Source organism: Bemisia tabaci, chromosome 10, assembly GCF_918797505.1.
Source record: "Bemisia tabaci chromosome 10, PGI_BMITA_v3".
Lineage (NCBI taxonomy): Eukaryota > Metazoa > Arthropoda > Insecta > Hemiptera > Aleyrodidae > Bemisia > Bemisia tabaci.
Window position 1 is genome coordinate 195,024 of NC_092802.1, and position 20,529 is coordinate 215,552.

The 20,529-nt window shown below is 36.5% G+C and overlaps 2 protein-coding genes across 7 annotated transcripts in view; one reads left to right on the top strand and one right to left on the bottom strand.

The window, feature by feature from the left end:
• Positions 1 to 20,529, top strand: part of LOC109038298 (cytosolic carboxypeptidase 1) — a gene marked incomplete at its 3' end in the record, with an annotated part of 338,352 nt that overhangs the window by 87,058 nt on the left and 230,765 nt on the right. For all 6 annotated transcript variants that reach the window (XM_072305431.1, XM_072305430.1, XM_019053320.2 and 3 more), the window contains 5 exon segments: positions 298 to 406; positions 1,293 to 1,370; positions 2,834 to 3,130; positions 4,903 to 5,043; positions 6,810 to 6,988. In XM_072305431.1, the coding sequence (XP_072161532.1) occupies positions 298 to 406; positions 1,293 to 1,370; positions 2,834 to 3,130; positions 4,903 to 5,043; positions 6,810 to 6,988 (804 nt within the window).
• LOC109038303 (uncharacterized) lies at positions 7,586 to 13,481 on the bottom strand. Its single transcript, XM_019053326.2, has 3 exons — positions 13,333 to 13,481; positions 11,211 to 11,514; positions 7,586 to 10,323 (listed from the first exon to the last, which is right to left on the bottom strand). The coding sequence occupies exons 2-3, from the start codon at positions 11,512 to 11,514 to the stop codon at positions 9,872 to 9,874; spliced, it is 756 nt and encodes a 251-aa protein (XP_018908871.2). The 5' UTR covers positions 13,333 to 13,481; the 3' UTR covers positions 7,586 to 9,871.

Consider the following 20,529-nt stretch of genomic DNA (forward strand, 5'->3'; position numbering starts at 1 on the left):
TTTAGTATTTTTCTCTACCTTAACAGTTTCTTTTTTTCAAAATCGAGAGAAGATCTTGAATTGTATGACTGTATATTCAATTATTTACAGTTCCTTGTTCATTTTTAAAAATTTATAGCAGATGCTAGTAACAGTTTCCGCTGACAAATTGACTGAAGTGCGAGGTTAAATATTAGCTCCATTATATTTTTGTTTTTTCCTTTTTTTATTTCTGTTTTATCATCCTTATCCTCCTAGTATTCATAATTGAGCATTTAATATAAATCTCATTTTGAGTTTTGATCCGTTGATTTTCAGGTTGTGCAACAAGGATATCCAAAAACTCGGTGTCAAAGAACCTGGATCCACCGCACGCCTTCGCTTTGAATCTCGATTTGAAAGTGGCAATCTGAGGAAAGCAATTCAGGTATTTTTCTTCTCATTTCATTTTAATTTATTACGTAGCATTTTGTGAAGCATGTCTCATTCGACTTACTGTAAAAAAACTTCATTGCCCATGCTCTAAAATGACTGCGGGAGAAAGACCTTAACCTATTTTCTACTGTCAATATAAGTCAAACTTAGTTCCAATTCTGGGCAATATTTCAGATTTTTGTTTTTCAATTGTCGAATCTTCCTAAATTCTGAGAAAAGCGGGTTGAATGTTACATGTTTTGAAAACATGTTTTTGACTCCAGAGGCAGTTTTAAAGAGAGGGAAACAAGTAAGAAGATTTAGAATCATTTTCCAGATCTCAGTGGCAAGCAGATTATAAAATTCAAAGAATGAATATCAATGGCCCGAGTGCATAACAACGTATTTCCATTGCTGTTTTCAAAATTTTTAGCTCCCACTTTATACTTCAGAAAAGAAACAAGCTTATTTTATGCTAAATTTTTATAAAATATTTTCCTGAAAGAGGAAAAAAATTGAGGAAGTTTACAAAAACTTACGTTCCTTTTAAAACAATAAGATTACGTATGACAGGAAGTCTGCAATGTCATAAATGGAGTTAAGCAGTTCGTATTTTGGTCATTGCCCTGTGAAGTAACAGCTGAAAACTCCTGCTGGAGTTGTTGAAGTTTTGCTTTTTCGAAAGCTTTTTGAATTTTTTAAAAATTGATTTTTCCTACAGAGATGAATATTGCTTAATACTCAATTTTTTTTTATTTTAACACGCTTTAAGTGTATTCTGTTACAAACGTAGCTTTTCAATGGAGTGTATTCAGGTACAAAATAACTCATTGCGCAGTGTTTCCAAGCTTCCTCTTTGTACTTTTCATCCTTAACAGACTGAAATTATCTTATTATAGGTTGGAACCAGAGAGTATGATCTAATTTTGACACCAGATATCAATTCTACAAGTCATCATCAGTGGTTTTATTTTGAGGTAATTGATCCTTTTTTTTTTTGTCTCTTTATATTTTTCTGTCATACCTTATGTGATGTCAATGATTAGAAATGCTTCACCAAATAAAAAACTGAAAATTTCTTCTGTAGCAAAGATGAATTCTTTAATAAAAATAATTGTAAATGTAGTCATTGTAACCATAGGTACTGTGTCATTACAGTTGTACTCTTGTGCTAAGCGTAACAAGTCACAGGGGAAATTCCGACGCTGTGCTGAGCCTTTGAGACATCATATGATCATAAGTAAATAAATATGTACCTACATTCAAGTTGCACTGATTTTTAAGAAGAAAACCGACTTTTCAAGCCCTTTTTTCCAGCTGCAAATTTTAGCGGTGTGCCGACAAAACCACGCCGCAAAGCGAAAATTAAGTTCATGATACATTTGTTTTGATTAAATCAATTCTACTGTTGTGTTTGAATATGTTACAATACTTAAAGAGTATTAAAGGGTCAAAGCTACTGATCCATAAAGGATATTTGTATTCACGAGAAAAACCGCCAACAAATACCAAAACAATTTGGAAATGTACCGAGTTAAAAACTGTCAATATCAAATGTCGTGCTTGCATACATCCGGAGATGAATAAATTATTCTAAATGCGGGTGCTCATTTTCATCAGCCAAATGCTGCTAAAATTTGAGTTAAAGCAGTTATGAACGATGTGAAGGAGCGAATCGCTGAAACTGGTAGCTCAACCCACGTTGTTGTGTGGAACAAGTGTGCAGAAAAAAATTGAATAATTTGTTGTCGGGAAACCCCTTCCTCCGCAACGAAAAAAAGTACCGCAATCTTAAGCAACAGGTATTGCACAGAATTTAAGCTAAATTCTAAACCAAGTTTTGTTAATTTTTAATTTTTTCATCATTTTGACAAGGGCTCTATATACCCGCTCTATTCTTTTATCACACTCGGTCGCGCAACCAATTTTCCAATACTTTCGTCATAAAACTCACGAGGATCAGCTCATGGAAAATGGAACAATGGAAGGTAAAATTTCTCACTTTTATTGATGTATTTTACTTTTTCATTTATGGCGGGATTGTGTCCACAGGATTTTGACCGCAGGATTTTGTCGCACGGGATTTTGACCGCAGGATTTTGTCGCACGGGATTTTGACCGCAGGATTATGTCAGTAAATCAATTTTACCTGTGCAAAAAATAAAAAAGAATAAAAGGGGGGGGGGATTTTAGCTAGTGTGACAACTTTCTAGGGGAGGAGGAATCCGGAGTTGTGTCATGGTTGCAGGGGATGTAGGGGGGAGTGAGGATCAAAAATCTGGAAAAATTCTGCAATCTAATTCAAAGATTTTTCCAAATTTTTGCATCTTTTTCCAGCAAGATGGTGTTTTGAGCGCTGCGCGGCAAAAGAGCTTGCAAACAATCCTCATCACCTAAAAAATTTAATTTAAGTTAATTCAGGCTTTGTTTGTTTCCCTAGGTCTCAAACATGGAAGCCAACTCTACATATGTGTTCAACATAGTAAATTGCTTAAAATCAAATTCCCAATTTAACTTCGGTATGAAGCCTCTATTATTCTCCGTCAAAGAAGCCACCCTTGGCAGGCCAGGCTGGAGGAGGATAGGCACAGATATTTGCTATTACCGGAACAGCTACCGTTTCTCCAATAAGCGGAAGAAAACTTATTTCACTGCCACTTTTTCGTTCAAATTTCCTCATGCTTTAGATGTTTGTTACTTTGCATACCATTTTCCATACACTTATTCCCTCTTATTGGTGAGTCCCTCAAATAAATTGTTTTCTTGTTTGCTTCTTGTTGATGTAAAAACTGGGGGAATCTTGTAACTATGTTTTGCAAACTTCGGTTGTATCATAGTTTTTAAGTGAGAAAATAATCAAAATAATCTCTTAAAAATTTCTTTGATTTATCCAAGTACAGGGTGTCTACAAGTTCGGAATTTTCGGAAAGTCCGGAAAGAGTACTGGTTTTTTAAGGGCGGTCCGGAAGTACTGAAATAGTGCGGAAATTCCGCAAGACGGTCCAGAATTTTTTACATTTTTGTCGCACTTTGAGAGAGAAATTCAAATATTTGAAATTTTTCGAATTTTGTCAATTGGAGGTACTGAAAAAGTACTGAATATTTATGTTGAGGTGGTACTGAATTTCTTGGGAATGTACTAAAAAAATACTGTAAAAGTACTGATTTTTGGCCAGCCTGTTTTAGTAGACACTCTGAAGTATTTAAACAGCATTCTGTGAAAATTTCATGTCATAAAGTTGGCTCTCTGTAATAAACAGAAATGCTTCGTTATTAACAAGCAAAAATCTTTTGCCATGTTAAAATAGAAGCAGGAATTTTCGGAACTGCTATTTGTGGGAATGTACTAAAAAAATACTGTAAAAGTACTGATTTTTGGCCAGCCTGTTTTAGTAGACACTCTGAAGTATTTAAACAGCATTCTGTGAAAATTTCATGTCATAAAGTTGGCTCTCTGTAATAAACAGAAATGCTTCGTTATTAACAAGCAAAAATCTTTTGCCATGTTAAAATAGAAGCAGGAATTTTCGGAACTGCTATTTGTCATCTTTTGGCCTATAAGTGTAGTTTTTGCTTAGGCATTATGTTGCCAAGCTTCTCAAATTTGTCCATTTTTTTTTATGAAGAAGCGAATAAACAGAGTCACTTGAAAATGTTGTCCAATATATATTTCCTTTGCAATAAAGATAGGGTAAATGCAGCTTCTGATATTTTGGTCTCATAGTGATGAATTGGAATATCGACGATGTAAGTCGGCAATCACATAACTCGTTTGCGGTGTCTCAAAATCTCCGCTTCGATGCTTTTTTTCAAAGGAGAACAAATTGACATCATTTCTGGAAGTTTTTGCAGAATTTTCTCTACACAGAGAAGAAAAATCACGGCAGTTGTAAAGAATTGCCGTTGAGTAGTTTTCCATTTAAAAAATAAAGTATGATAGGAAGTCTGCGATGTCGCAAACCGAGTTATGTGATTTCCGACTTACACCGTTGATGTGTCATTTTGGAGAGTAGCTTCCGTTGTAGGCAACTGAGGTAAATATAATGTTATTGTTGGGTTTATATTCTAAGTCAGACCTAAAGTTATCATATTTATCATTGGTTTACTTTGAAGTGATACAGTGTTTTTCCTCTTCAAAGCCCTGTGATCAGAAGAAGTTTACTTTTTCTTCGGCCTTAAAAGAGATTTTAAATTTTCAATGGAGTATCCGAACTTGTTGCCTAAAAATTGCCGTCAATCAACAAATTCCTGACCAAACAAGCTCTTTGATTGTGTTGAAGTGCAAATGGAATGACCTTTCAGCTTATTAAACTAGCTTGGCGCTAGCAAAACAAAATAGCTAGCTATTTTCTTTGCTCCCACAATAATTGGCAACAAGACTTTTAAGATACTCTACCTATGAATACTTCCCTGAAAGTAAAAACTTCTTCTCTATTGTGGGTCTCGTTACTTTTTAAACAACACTGTCATAAATTTCATCTAAAAACATAAAATTTTTTTTCATTTCAGACTCAAATTTGGAAGTGGACCTGCAATGCTCCAAACTCTTCCGTTTATATCAGAGTAGATAATCTGTGCTCATCTCTAAAAAATAATCAAATTCCACTCATTACTGTGTCTGCATTAGATACACCAGATAATCTGTTAATTGTGAGTATCTAGTGCGTACATTTGCATAAGTTTTTCATCATTCAAGCAACTTCATCATGCACTCGTATTTTTAAATTCTTGAATTTTCTTTAACTTGTCAAAGTTTCACAGCTCTTCCAAGTTCAAGTACGAGGGTCATCCAGAAAGTAAGTTTACCTATTCAATGTCTTCTAAATTCCAGAGGGCGGTTCCGGTGTGTCAGCTAAAGGCTGACAACAAGTTCCCGACCTGCCGTTCAGTGTTTACTCAGTCAATTGTAGATTAGATCATTACTTCTCAAATGTCACTATTTATACGTTATTTGTTCTTTATATTCCTTGTCTATTTATTCTTAAGATACCTAATCATTAATTTGAGAAATGGAAAATGAACTGTATTAATTTTATAATAGAACTTGTTAAATAAAAAAAAAAAAAAAAAAAAAAAAAAATGTCTTCTAAATTAAGATAGATAAAGAAAATCTGTAAAAAAACTTTGAAAAGTCACTACTTTCCGCTTTCAAATGTGCCATAGATTTTTAAATTTGGTTCAACAGAACTCTAGAAAAGTGGATTTTTCTGAACCCACTTCCTCTACGCACAGGGTCAAAATTTCACGGAGCGCCATCAGCAGATGAGCTGCTGTGTCTATCGCTTATCGCAACGAACTGACTTAGAGGGAGTTGAATTTCATGTTAAATATGGGGGAGCACATTTCTAAATCGGCAAATCGCAGGTTCATTCGATGTTAGTGGGTCTGAACTGCAGTACATGAAAAGGTTAAGCTGCAATTATGGTTAACTCGTGGAGTTGTGCCGGCTGAATTTGGTTTCGGTATAAGAATTGCGCTCTATAATTCGTTTTCTAACCAAGAAAGGTGACCAAAGCTGCTCAAAGTCAGGTTAATTTGTAGTAAAGATGTTGTGAATGTTACATTTTTCTCATAATGATGCATCTTTGACGAAATTTTTTCGAAATCGGGCGTGAAGCCCTATAAACAATTCAGCTAGTAAGTAGAGTTACGATGACAATTGGGTTAAGTTTTGTTCGAAGAAAACTGATTTTAAAGAAAACATAGACAATTCTGCAATTTCCTAGCTGAATAATGTTCTTCCTTCTGTTTTACATGGCTATCAACCATTTTTAAGCCACTTTTTTGCGATAAACTATAATATAGCACTCACAGCAACTCATTTGTCGGTGGTGTTCCATGAAATTTCGGACCCGCGCAGAGAGGAGGTGGGTTCAGAAAAATGCACCTTTCCAGAGTTCTGTTGAACCAAATTTAAAAATCTATAGTGTATTAGAAAGCAGAGAGTAGTGGATTTTCAAAGTTTTTTTTACAGATTCTCTTCATCTATCTTAATTTAGGAGATATTGGATAGGTAAATTTACTTTCTGGACGACCCTCATATTATGTTTTTAATGCAGTTTTTCTTACCGATTATCAAATATGTTATCTTTAGTTTAATGTCAAGTGTCAATTTGTCACCCAACTTAACAAAAACCCCTCTCTTGAATAATTTGCTTTTGTTCACAAAAGTCTTTTTCTTGCGTGAGATGATTTGCAGATACTAAAACTTAAAAACTTAATCTACTTTGTGGTGTGGCAAAATTTAGTTCTCACTTTATTTTTCTGAAGAGACAAACAATTATTATTTTGTGACATTGTTCTTTTTTCCGAGTGACGCCTGTTTTCAAAGTAAACTATCTTCTTAGTAAACTATCAATGCATTACCTAGGTCTCTTACACACATTGCAATTAATCCTCCGTTATTTTTTTTCCAGAACCGCGAAGTGATATTCCTAACGTCTCGTGTTCACCCGGGTGAAAGTAACGCGTCGTGGGTCATCGATGGCCTTCTTGAATTTCTTGTTTCTGACTCGCTGCCGGCTGTGAAACTTCGAGAAAAATACATCCTCAAAATAATTCCAATGCTCAATGTAGATGGAGTCATCAATGGCTGGTGAGTGCTTTTATTTTATTCATCTTAGATCTAAAATTGGGCTAAATTTTGCAATCTGGAAGGAACTATAAATTCTAGCCTGAATTATAAACAATGTATGTGCCATTAGTTTCCCTATGCACGTAAGTTTTTTTTCAGATTAGCCAAAATTTATAGTTCCAAATTGCAAAATGCAGTCCAATTGTGCTTCTTCTAACCCTAAGCTTTTTCCTCTTATATATTTATTGATTGTGAGTGTGTAAAATATCAATACTCATTAAAAAAACTGTGAATTTGGTTTAGTGTAAGAATCCTCTCATATCTAGCCAAAATTTTTATTCATTTAAGGAATGGCTGCCCTATATTTCAGCAAGTATTAATATTTATGTTGATTTAGCATCCTCAATGGAATTAAAACTATCATGAGACTATTAGCGATTCGACAGCTGAAGAGTTAAATGCTAATTTATGGAAATGGACTATTTTGAATGATTTTTTAAGGAGTGATGATGGCAGACATTTTCAAAAAATTTTAAGGTAAATATTCAGGGATGTTCCTTCTTTAAATGAAGAGGCAGTAACTTCTCTTAAAGTAACTTTTTTGTGAAAAAAATGACATTTTTAGGAGATTCAAAAAATTGTTTTATTTAAAAAAAATCCATTTAAAAAAATCTAAAAAAACAATTTTGATATAGCTGTCAATCTAGCTGTGTTTCCTGAAATTTTACAGAGCGTTGAGTTAAGTTCAAGATCGTAAAAAAACAAAATAAAAATCAACAGAACTCCTTTTTCCGCAGTTTTAATTCTAATTGGGGTTTTCCAGAAAAAGTGATAGGCGAAAGAAATAACAATTCATATTTATACAATTTTTTGAACCGTAAAATTCAGGAAAAAATTATAATCAGATATCAGCAAATTTACAAGGTGCAATTATGGTGCCACAAACTTATCTTATCCTATGACTTATCACCGTATTAAATTGAACTAAGCAAACAGGACTTATCCATGACAAAAGTTTTGAAGAAAGACCTTTTGCATTATTGCAAAGCTGAGAAAAAAGCTTGTGGACGAGTCAATGTTAAAAGTTCAAACCAGTTTTTCTTATATTATCATTTCTATCGCCTGAATCTTTTTGAAAATGACTGATTCAGTTGATAATCTCTGAATTCTGAGACATGTTTGAAAAGAATTCATAAAAAATCAGAAATTATTTGGGGTGTCGTTTCAGAAAAATTTGAATAGGGGAGGGTATTCAGAGGAGGTAAAATGGGTTATGAGGTGAAGTACGGCATGAGAAAATTTTGTTGCTTCATGCAAAAGTAGTATTAATTAAGCCGAGTTTAGGAAATTTTTCACAATTTTTATCCCATGAGGGATCATGGAGAAAGCGTGCTTTAAAGTTGAGAAAATCCAACACCTTGTAACATCAGTGGGCAGCCTCTTTAATTTAAACCTGTATGTTTCAATACATTCACGTATTTTATCATAACTCTCTTACTTACCTACCTATTCAATTAAAAAATCCAGGGTATTTTCATTCTCACGTCACAAGGTAGTTTTAATGTTTTAAGAAAAAATGTTGACACTCCGACCCCTGCCATTAATACCTTTTTGCAGGAAGGTAGGGCTCATCTCAAAACCTTGAACATGCATTAAAATGCCTTAAAATATTTCAAAATTGTCCAAGGAAAGGTCAACTCCAAAATGCAGGTGAAAATGCAGTAATTGAAACGCTGGATGCAGAAAGGACATTTCTTATTTTCTTAAATTTTCTTCATAATTTGGATTGCATTTTGCAAAAAGGAACCACGAGCATTCCAATGCTGCGAAGATTGTACATCTTCCTTTACCTTGCAAATATAAACCGATCATCTAAACATTATTTATCTTTACTCCTAAGAAACTATCAGTTCAAGACGAAAATTATCTTTGTGAATTTAATATTTTGCACGATCTCAGTAGTTTTTGGCGAAGAATATGAGTTGCACAATCCTGGCAACATTGGTATGCTCTTAGTTCCTTTTTGCAAAATGCAATCATTGTTTACTATGCTGGATCTCAAGAAAATTCACCCAATAATTTCCTTTGTAAAATATAAATTGGACATATTTACGCCGGTAGGAACTCGTGACAGGTGGGAAATATGGGGTGTGATGTAGAAGAAAGGTACATGAGAAGCAATTTACAAGTAGACGTGATTCCTCTCGTGGAAATAGAAAACTGGAATTCGACATGAAATCAAATGGAACTCAGCGCCTAAATATGCGACACTCATGAGCCGTGGGCATGAGTGTCGTGGACAGGGGTCATGAGTTTAGAGTCAATCTCCTTGTCGTGTTCGAGCACGGTCGTCGCCTGTGACGTCACTGGCGCTTTATAGTTCCCATCCATTCTTATGGCCCTCAACTTACAAGCACACCCCCTCTTTCCCACCCGTCGCTGGTTCCGTTTAGTAGAAATACGTCCAATCAGCAGTGGAGATTTCGAGACACCGCAACCAAAAACGCCTTTTCTTCACCCAACACCTCAATCAGGGTTGCCACAGTCAGGGAAAACCGGGAAATGTCAGGGAAAATGACGAAAATGCCAGGAAAAATTTGTTAAATCGCCTTTATCTGCTTTTTAGAATAGGTTTGAGGTTTCGAACAACAAATGTTGCCTGAAAACTATTTTTATTATGTCTTCTTAACCATTTGTCATATTTTCAATTGTTAGGGAATTTCACCAAAATGTGTCAGGGAAATCAGGGAACTATCAGGGAATTTCATTTTCCAAATTCTGTGGCAACCCTGCTCAATTTCACAGCATGTCCTCCTCACATGACACTCCCAGAAATTATCAATTATTAGATCGATAATCAAACCGTCTCAAAAAAAGCTCTCTCGTAAAAAGAGAAATTTTAATTTATAGAGGGAATAGAGGTAACGGTACTATTTGACCCTCCTCTATTTCTCGCATAAGTGTACACACATAGTTCGAGTCCATCTCTTGCTCTATCAGATTTCCTACCAATATCGTCAATAACGGTCCAAGTACGGGAGACAGAAGATCCCCGAGTGCCGACACAAGAAAACTGAGAATTGATACGACTACTTGGAAGAGGATGCCAAGAGGGAGTTGAGAAAAATCCAAGTCCAAGCCGAGTTTCTGAAGCACCATCTGAATATCAATTTGACAGGTACCGTTGCCGCTAGAGGTCGCTGTCATGACTAATTTCATTGCGGTCCCGCTCAATAGGGCCACAAGCTCCCCTTCGGCTTTAAGGAGCCCCAATAGGACTTCCGTTTGATTCCAAATAGCCTTTAAGTCGACGATCTCGACCATCTGTTCGGCGGTTGTCATGGATACGGGAAAATCTGAAAAGAGGAAAAGGGGTGTTTAGTCCGGGAATCAAACCAAGTAAAATCGTTTGTCTCGGAAACGGCTCAACTTGGGGAACATCTAAATATTAAAGAGAATTGACAATCGCCGGAAATTTACAAGCCACAAGTGTGTAAATGAAGAATCAGAAATAAGGGAACAAGTGTAGAGCACTGATTATTTTGCCATTACTGTGCGTACACAATTTGTATATATAAATAGGTACAATAAATAGGTTGGGTGTGGATCGGATAGGCAACTAAAATAACTCTGTGACAATACGTAGAGTATCATGAACGATGAAGACGCTCCAACCCGTGATCGTGCCTTTCGGTTGTTCCAAAAATACGCAACAAATCACCGCGTAATTTTCTCACCTGGTATTTTCAGGATTAAATAAAAAACACACTGTTTAGTGACCCATTTTGCATGTGATTCTGTGTTTCGATCGTGAACTCTCGTGGGATGCAAAAACTTCATTCCGTTCCATGGGTCTGTCCAACACAAGGGATGTATCTAAATGCAGAGATTTTGAGGAAAACCGTACCAAAAATCGCGATGTGCACGTCGTACAAGTTTGAAATCAATTTCTTAATGTTAAATTCGCGCTTCTTGTATCACGTCCTTTCGATTTCCCGCGTTGGTGTTCTCTAAAATTTCGTGGTGAACCGTAGCTCCAACTAGCGGCAATTTTAAAAATTGTAATCCAAATTTTAAGGAAGTTAAAATTCTCATCAAGACCCGTAGAATAGGTCTCCCCATCATGGCAGTTTAATACTAGATCAATCAGTAGCGGTCATCGTGACCAAAAAAATAAATTAAAAAAAATAAAAAAAAATAAGTTGTCTGTAAGCTTTCACAATAATGATTTTAAAATACCAACCGGCGAGTTGTGTCACGCTCTGTTTTGTCACCGTCATGAGAGTAGTATTCTTGAAATTGGAGAGCTGGGTATTATTCAGGGAGCCTTCTGAAGCATTCATAAGGAACGTCTTAAGGAGGGCAATGACTTTGCTGAAGGAAAAATCAGGGATCATGTTACTGTCATCGCTCACAGGTGTTCCCAACCGGTACCATCCACTTTTGACTCTCAGATTGGAAATCTGATTTTGAGCTTCGAGTGCGGCAGCTCTTGAATCTCCTAACAGTCCAGCCATGATTAGAATCGCAGCCAGTTTCACCAACATCTGTTGAAGAAAACGAAACGCTTTCAGAATGGTAAATTTTATCTACGATACGCCCTGTACTCAGTCGGGAGAATATTTCCAGTTAGTGGCATGCACAAGGCCTGAGTATCTAAAGCCAACAATTTCGTTAGTATCTTGAGCTACGAAGACCACGCTGATTTGGTCGAGGTTCTCTGATGCAACTACACGAAAAAAATTAAATTACTGATTTAACAATTAAATTGCTAAAAAAAAAAAGAACTGCAATATTTCGACGTAGATTAAATTTGAAAAAATGCTACTTTAACCACTATTGTAAGCTAATTTAACCACGGGGGTGGTTAAAGTAGCATTTTCTTGTTGTAAAATCTACATTGAAACATTGCAGTCACTTTCTTTAGCAATTGAATTGTTAAATCAGCAATTTAATTGTTTCCGCACGCCACGGGTGTGCGTGTTGCATGTTCAAAAATTGAAAGAATTCCCGCTTTTCTGACCGCGTCAGAGATAGAAGATTTTTTTTAAGTAGTTGAAGGATTTACATTACAATACTTACTTTGCCTATATTGGTACTTTGTCACTTGGCTGCTACAACTAACAACTCCCGTGTACCTCCGAATAGGTGGAAAAAGAGGGAGCGCCTTCAATTTTTGAATATACAACAGGCACATCCGTGGGACACGAATTGCTGCATCAGAGCGCCTCAACCAACTCAGTATTCTGCCGTGCCAAGGAAAAACGCCGCATGAACCTTCAGATGTTGCCGTGTTTCGTCCAATAAGAAACGAAATTATTTGGAAAATTTTGCATATTTTCTATTGGATTTTTCAGACATATTTCTTTACGATTTAATCTAAAACATCTGAACATTTATTTTCAAGGAGAAATATGCATAAATTTCCGCAAAAATAAACATTTTATCGAAGGAAATTTGGCAACTCTCGAATGTTCATACGGCGTTCTTCCTTAGCACGGCAGTATTGTCTTCATATATGGAGATATTAACCTACTAGGTGGCCTTAGACACCATGTGTATGCCACTAAATGGCCCCAATACTCTTCATTTTGACGGTGAAACTACCAGCCCACGTATCGTATTTACGGTGTTTGAAAATCTCCTCTGTCATTTTATTTTTTTTTTTTTTTTGGAGGTGAGCAAATCAGTATCATTCCTTGAAATTTTTACAGAGTTTTCTTCAAACAGCGAAAAAAAAATCACAGAAAGTTTTCATTAATTAACGCCGAGTAGTTTTGTATTAAAAAAATAAAATATGATTTGAAGTCTGCGACGTCGCAAAATGAGATACGTTATAAGTTACTCACAAGTGGCAATCCCCACCCTATGCATCTCTGAAAAAGTCAGAAAATCGGTAGCGCCTTCCAATTTTTAAAATGCAACATGCACAGCCTTGGAACGAATAGTTGCATCACAAGGCGGCACAATCAACCCGGTGTAGTCTTGTTAAAGCGACAGCGTCTTCAATTTTTGAATGTGCAACGCGCACTTTCTAAATACTAAAAATGAAATAAAAAAATACTAAAAGAATCTCAAATCTCAATCAAAAACTACCAAGAGAATTGAAAAAAATATTAACTCGTGCTGTTTAAAGAACCTGTACTTAAATGTGCGTTTATTGTGTTAGTTTTTATTCTGATTTTTTTTTTTTTTTTTTTTTTTTTTTTGTAGTAGTGACAGTAGGATTTACTTCAACAAAACCATTTTTTCCCAACCAATTGCGTGTTTGACATAATTTCAAGCGCACAATATCACAATTGACTTTTCTATTAGAAATTTACACTGATAATAATCTTTGGGGTTGAAAGAAACTTTTACCTTACCTTGTTCTGCGATAGGATAATGGCTTCCCGACGATAATAATCTGAATACGATGGCTACGCGATCGAGCACTGAGCGCACTTAAAATGAAATGTACCTAGTTCATTGTCGGTTTCCTATTTATTATAAGAATTAGACGCATTTTCGTGTCACCACTCAACGGATGTGTGAACGTCATTTCCCGCGGAATTCCTTAGATTTGGATTGCGCTTTATCTGAACCGGAAAAGTTTTTCGTTCGATCGAATTCCTGCAAATTGTAATTGAAGCATCCGATCGGATAGCATTCAAGAAAACAAAGGCTTTTAAGCTGTTCAACTCGAAGAATGTTTTGACGTCATGTCTAGAACTCTCAACTTTTTTTTTTTTTTTTTTTTTTTTTTTTTTTTTTTTTTTTTATGTAGTTTTTGAAAATTTGCAAGTCCATTTCTCACCAGAAGAAAAAATTTCAAATTTTTTTCCCCCTTGCAGGATGACAACTAGGGGAGCGAGAAAGTAAAAAATTAGCGCACTGAAAAAATTCTCGGCGTTTTTACCACGGTTCGTTGGTACCTTTACCATCTCACTTTTTTTACCAATTATTGGTAATTTTACAAGACAGACTGGTAAGCTTACCTAAAAACCGGTATTTTTACTGTTTTTTCAGGTAAGAATACAACTTATACTGGTAATCAGTTCCCGGTAACTTCGCCATTTTATCTCGGTAATTCTACCACAGTCAATAAAAAATATTGGCGTTTTTACCAAGGTCCAGTAAAATTACCGAAAAAGTTCAATAATTTTACCGAGATTTCTCGGTAAAATTACCAATTCCGTAAATGGTAATTTTACGAAGAAAAAATTGGGATCAAATAGAACCCTGAATTCTTGGTAATTTTGGCTGCGAAAGGATTGCGCGAACGCTTCCTTTTTTACCCTTTTGGAGATGCAAAGGATTGCGCGAATTATTCTGATACTGAAAACTCACATGTTTGCGCGAATATTCGATATTTAATGAGGAAACGTTAATCTGGCAACCTTGGTAGTATGTGATAGATAACTACATCGTGGAAGATTTCATTCTCTCCTCACTCACGGGCATGTCTCTTCTCGATGGATAGCCCTCGCAGCACCAATGACCCAGAGAGCTTTCAAAGATATTCAAAAAGTGAACTGAGGGCCTTTGGCTGCTACGCGGCTGCCAATTATTCTCGGAAGAAACTGCATCGTAGAACAACCGTGTTCATGTTTTTTTAAGAAACGAATGGATTCAAACCCCGACGGGAGCCCTCGAAAGAAAGGGTATATTTATCTCTGATTGCAACGTCATGCACCTTTTTGCATGTTTTATTTTTAATGCATGTTTTCAAAAAGTTAAAGAGAGTTTTTCTGAAAAGGTTCCGTGAATTCACCTCAATGATCTCAAATAAAAGTGTCGACAATTTCTACCCGATAAAGTTAACTCTATATCCTTTTAATGCCACTAAAAAAAAAAAATAAATAAATAAATATCATTCGAGTTTCTGAATCGTTACGATGTGAATACACATATTTTCCCTTAGATTATGGTAAAAACTGGAGCAGAAAGTCAATAATGATGGCATGCAGTAGTACAGCATTCCTACAGTATTGTAGGCGCTAATATGCGGCGTTTCACGCAAACTGACCGACGGCACTGCGTTTGGCGCAATGCGAGAAGTATTCATGCCGTCGTGAAGGCGCTAATCGGGGCGTCACGCCGATCGCACTGTTTGGCGCAATGCGTGAAGTATTCCTAATGTCTTGCAGGCGCTAAAATACGTTTAACGCCGGCCGCACTGTGCTTGGCGCGATTATCGCGGTATAGAATAATAATAGCCTATGTTGTGTTTCGCTGCCGTATGAGCAATCCAACGTTGTCCCATTTCTCACGATTAAATATTGTTCTGAGAAAAGTTAGGAAAGTTCTGTGTACCCACGACTGCATTATTTAATCTTTTCACTTCATTTATCATCAGAAGGTATTCATCATCGATGATTTGTCAACAAACTAACTTAAACTAGCGTCAACATAAATATGCGTTCATTTTCCAATCGTTTCCTGCTTTGCCAAACTTCTACCTTAAATTTGCTTTATTTTAAATTTGTGCATTCCTGTAGCAGATGTTAAGGTTTTTATTCGCGCAATCCTTGTGCCTTTTTCGCGCAATCCTCATATACTTTCTTAGACCTTTCGCGCAATCTTGGATCACCGGTAATTTTACCCTTTTCTTAGTAAATACACTGAGATTTTTTTTTCAGTGCGGAATATTTCCCATACGTACTTCCACTTGATTTTTGACAACGTGATACACGCAATGTCTAATTTTATTCAAACTACACGGAAAAAAAAAAAAAAAACTTCTGTTACTAAAAATTAAACATTAGCCGTCACAGAACATCGAGGTTTGCAGTTCAGCGAAGTGATGATGGAAATCGATAGACAAAGCCGTTGGCAAAAACGATAAAGGGAAATCGAGCGATCCTATTGGTTGAAATGGGTAGTTCTCACGAGCTAATGGGGAAAGTGATGGATTATAGCTAAAGGTTTCTTGTGGGCTGCCGTTACTTATTGTTATCTCTTACTTACCCCCTTAGTCCATTGCAACCACCAATAGGATCACTACCAATAGGATCGCTACATTTTTCCTTTGTCTTCTATGCCTATTGCTTCGTCTTTCAATTTCAACAATCAGCCTGTAGATAACTGAAATTTACCCTCATGAAAACCAAACCTCAGTGCAGGTAAATCAAAGTTTGTGTTAGCCACACCAAGATTCGTATCCTCTACTAAAGACATCGGTTACCATTAGTAGAAAATAGAGTAATTTTTTCTTGTCGACGTTTTTAAGAGTCTGGACTCTAGATCCAATGTGGGTTTTTTATTTTTTTCCAGTGTGCCGATATGCGGTTCTGTCCTCTGTTGACCCTCAGCATAGAGTACATAGAGTTGCAATGTAAGAGGGAGAGCTGGCGCCATGTTCTGCTCGACGAGTTCTGAGCCCGGTGTGCGGGGTCACTTTTTCGATACATGTTCGATCCAAAATGGCGGTAAGGAATATGGTCGGGTCCCCGTGTATCTCAAACAATCGATTATGTATCGAAAAAGAGACCCGACGCCGCACAGGAATCTCGGAATTCGGGTCCCGGAAATTGCTTAAAAGTGGCGCCAGCTCTCCCTCTTACATTACGACTCTATGTACTCTATGACCCTCAGTGCCGTACGCCCAGAGGCGGATCCAGCAATTTGGCAACATTGTTTTTCTCCATTTAAACCAATGAAGATGTATCGATTCTTGACGGGGCCAGTTGCTCCGACAAGAATTGATTAGAACATAGGTTTAAATGGAGGGAATCCGGTGTTGCCAAATTGCTGGATCCGCCGCTTAAAGGGTTTAACGCAGTGGCGTGGCGTGAACAATTGACTATCGATATTTCCCCATTTGAAGCTATAGTAAAGATTCGTTTATTCAGGTGTTCGTTACGAACACCCTGTCTATCGATTCTTTTCCATAGGTTTAAATGGCAGATCAATCGATTTATCGCAAAACACGCCACGCCACTGGTTTAATTTCATGAAAAAGGCAGGAAGAGGGAGAGAAAAGCCAGCAGGCACCCCGCTTATTCAACACTTAATAGTAATCTGTGTCGTACGTCCGAATCAGTCTTTTTCAACTGACGCTTATACTTTTTGTGGTTAACTTTTTTCTCGGGAACATTTTTCCTTTCCGACTGCTTTTAAGGCAAGGCTAGCAAGGGATAAATTGAGGTAGTCCGTGAAGTTTTCCGCTGTTTCCAAATATCGTAAACTGCACCACAGCATGTTCGGAGCTCAACTTTTAAGCTATGGAAAACACGATGGGCGTACTGTAAAATTTGCAAAAGTATTATCCACGGATTTATTTTATGACTCGCCATTTTTTTCTGGGTTAATTGTTTTAAAAGGAAGCCTTCAATTTTGTTCAGTGCATCAATCCGTTTCCTGTCCACAGCCCCATTGAAAAGCGAGAAGGAAAAGAAAGCGTCTGCCAACACTTAACACTCATCAAAAGTGATTAGATTTAAACCTTCTCGCTGATGTATGTGAAAATTACCGTGAATTCCAAGAATAGCTGCTCTAAATATAAACTTTAGATAGCCGCTTCAGACAGCATGGATTTTTCTATTCAAAAGGAAGCCCTTATCAGTCGTTGGTATTTTTTTTTTCAAGCGATTGCCGGATCTTTCACCTATAGTGTCAGAGTATGTGTGGAGAGCATTAAATAAGAAGAGGGTTTAGTCTGAGGGAATTTTTAAGGTTTATAAAATTAATGCATATCGTAAAAAGTATCAGATTTTATTTTTTGCAAATATCCTTGAAACACTGTTGGAGTTTGCAGGGTTGCCACAGTCAGGAAAAACCGGAAAATGCCAGGGAATTTTAAAAAGTCTGGGAAAAGTACGAAAATGTCAGGGAAAAATTGTCAAGTCACCTTTATTTTCTTTCTAGAACGAGTTTTACGTTTCGAACAACAAATGGTGCCCGAAAACTATTTCAAATCATGTATCATGAAGCATCTGGCATATCTTCAATAGGCAGGGAATTTCACCAAAATGTGACAGAGAAATCAGGGGAATGCCAGGGAATCTCATTTTCTAAATTCTGTGGCAGTCTTCGATTTTATTAATTAAACTCTGTGCAAAGTCTTTATTTTACTTTTGTAAAACTCTCATGAACCCTCCGCTGAAAACACACGTAATAAATACTCAAGAGATCGTTCAAATATTACAGAAATGATGAACATTTTTTTCTTGTTCTCACTTGCGGTATAATTAATTATGGGGACACGTTTTGGCGCGTAGAGCTCCATCCTCGGCCGGCCCATGAGTAGAAAGTCTCTACTCTTGGGCCGGCCGGAAACTGTCTACCGATCGGTAAGAAGTTTCTACCCATGAGTAGAAACTTTCTCCTTACCGTGAGGAAATTTCTCCAAAATTTATTTTTCCAAAATCTTGCCAGAAGCGGTCAAGAGCCTTGACAGAACATCAACACCGTTCCCCGAAATGAATGTCTATCCCTAGGTAGAAAGTTTCTAAAATTTCCTTACGATAAGGAGAACGTTTGCAATCCAAAGGTAGAAATTCGCCGGCCGAGAATGAGCTCTAGGCTCCGATAAACTTGTCCCCATGATTAATTTTACCGCAAGTGAGTGTACACGAAAACATTGTTCGGCATATTTTACTTGTGACCACCACCCCACCCCCCACCCCCCCCCACAAAGATTCTTTATTACGTGAATCCTGTAAGTATGGAGGGTGTCTGAGCTTACGAGATCTCACAAGGAGAGGTCAACACTGAAAAAAAATATGGTAACATCTACTGCAAGTATACTTGATTTTTTACTCAGCGATACTATTTCCTGAAAATAACCACAATTTCAGTAGTATTTACTAGAACTCTGATTATACTTACCATAATTTGGTAAATACTACCATAGGGTCTGATGTTTATTACCATACTGTAGCAGAGCATAGTTATATCTACCATATTTTTCCTCAGTGAAGTCCAATCTTACGCAAAACTCCCGGTTAATGAAAAAAAAAAATTATTTGTTTGGCTTACTTTTTTTTATTCTTCGGTCCTGATTTTTTGTGTTTATAAGATGACAATAGTCATTTGTGTTTGTGTCGTTTTGTATTTATAAGATCATATAGTCATCTTATAAACACAAAAAATCAGGACCGAAGAATAAAAAGTAAGCCAAACAAATGAACGTATCCACCTGATGAACCCAGCCAACTTGAAACAAAAAAAAAATAACATAAAAGCAATTTCCAGTTATTTACTAGCCTTTCTCCGTTATTTTTTGAAAAAATTGGGGAGCCAGTCTTTCGTAATTGACAAGGGGAGGAATGAGAGAAGCTTTCTAAGCGGTGCTTTACAGGAATGAGGAAATAGAATTACGCAGTCCGAAAAGATCGTTTTTTCACGAGGAGCTCCTGAGTTTTCATTGGTATTTCAAAAAATAGACCTCGGTACTTCTCGTTGAATGAGTAATGAATGATCTATAAATAATTGAAAATATCATTTTACTGATCCGTTAGCATTCATTCCAAAAATTGCATAACATTGGAGTTACTGATGCAATTCCAAATTATCTGAATTTTTAATTTATTGTATATGAAGTTTCCAACTAAAATTATTTTAATCTATGGGGAATAGTATAACCTCGTTTAAAGAGCAACCAATTTTTCATTAGAATGAGTGTATTTATAACTCCTGGACAGCCTTCTGCAAAAGGAGGGGTTCAAAAGTCAGCCAAAATGTCTTTCTTATGAAACAGCCCCAAAATTTGCCACCAAAAAATTACTCTCTCATTCAATATTTCTGTGCTGTCTTTCCTTCTTTCTCGAGTGGAACGTGAAGTTCTTTCAAACGTCATTAAACTTCTTGGCACGGTCAATGGCACTACTTCAGATTTTATTGACTTACATTCCACCCACTTCCGCCGTATGTATTATTTAGTCGTAAGCTTTGGCTTGAAGATCAATCAATTCACGACAATTTTGCCGTGCTAAGGAAAAACGCTGTATGAACCTTCAGGCGTTGCCCAACTTCCTTTGATAAAACGCGAATTTCCTGGCAAACTTATTAAAATTTTCCTCCCAATTTTTCAGGTAATTTTACTCACAATTTCACCTAAAGATTCTGAAAATTGAAAGGAAAAATATTCATAACTTTCCTCAAAAATAAACATTTTATCGAAGCAAATTTGGCAACTCTCAAATGTTCATACGGCGTTCTGGCCGTTCTGCCTTTATCACGGCAGAATATTGCAAGTATTTTGCAAAATTAATGCGTTGAGCGAATTCTTGTTGTGTTAAGTGAGAGTGTTTCACAGTTACATGACGACAATGTAAATCGCAAAAGCACTCTCTCTTGGTTTGTGACGTTACTATTTTTTGTCGCAAACACCCGGATAATAAATAGGTAGAATTTTTGGGATCCCACTGCTGAAGTACGTGTTTCCGGAATGAAGAATTTGCACGAGAAAATATTATTATTCCTTAACAAAGTGCTTTATGAGCTAAGCTCGCAGTATTATTTACAATGGAGAATTTGTAGGTATCTGAAATTCGATGGATTCCGTGTTTAAGTGGACGCTACCAAGTGAGCGGAACACGAGGATACCATTGGTTCATAAATTGAACAATTATTGGAGG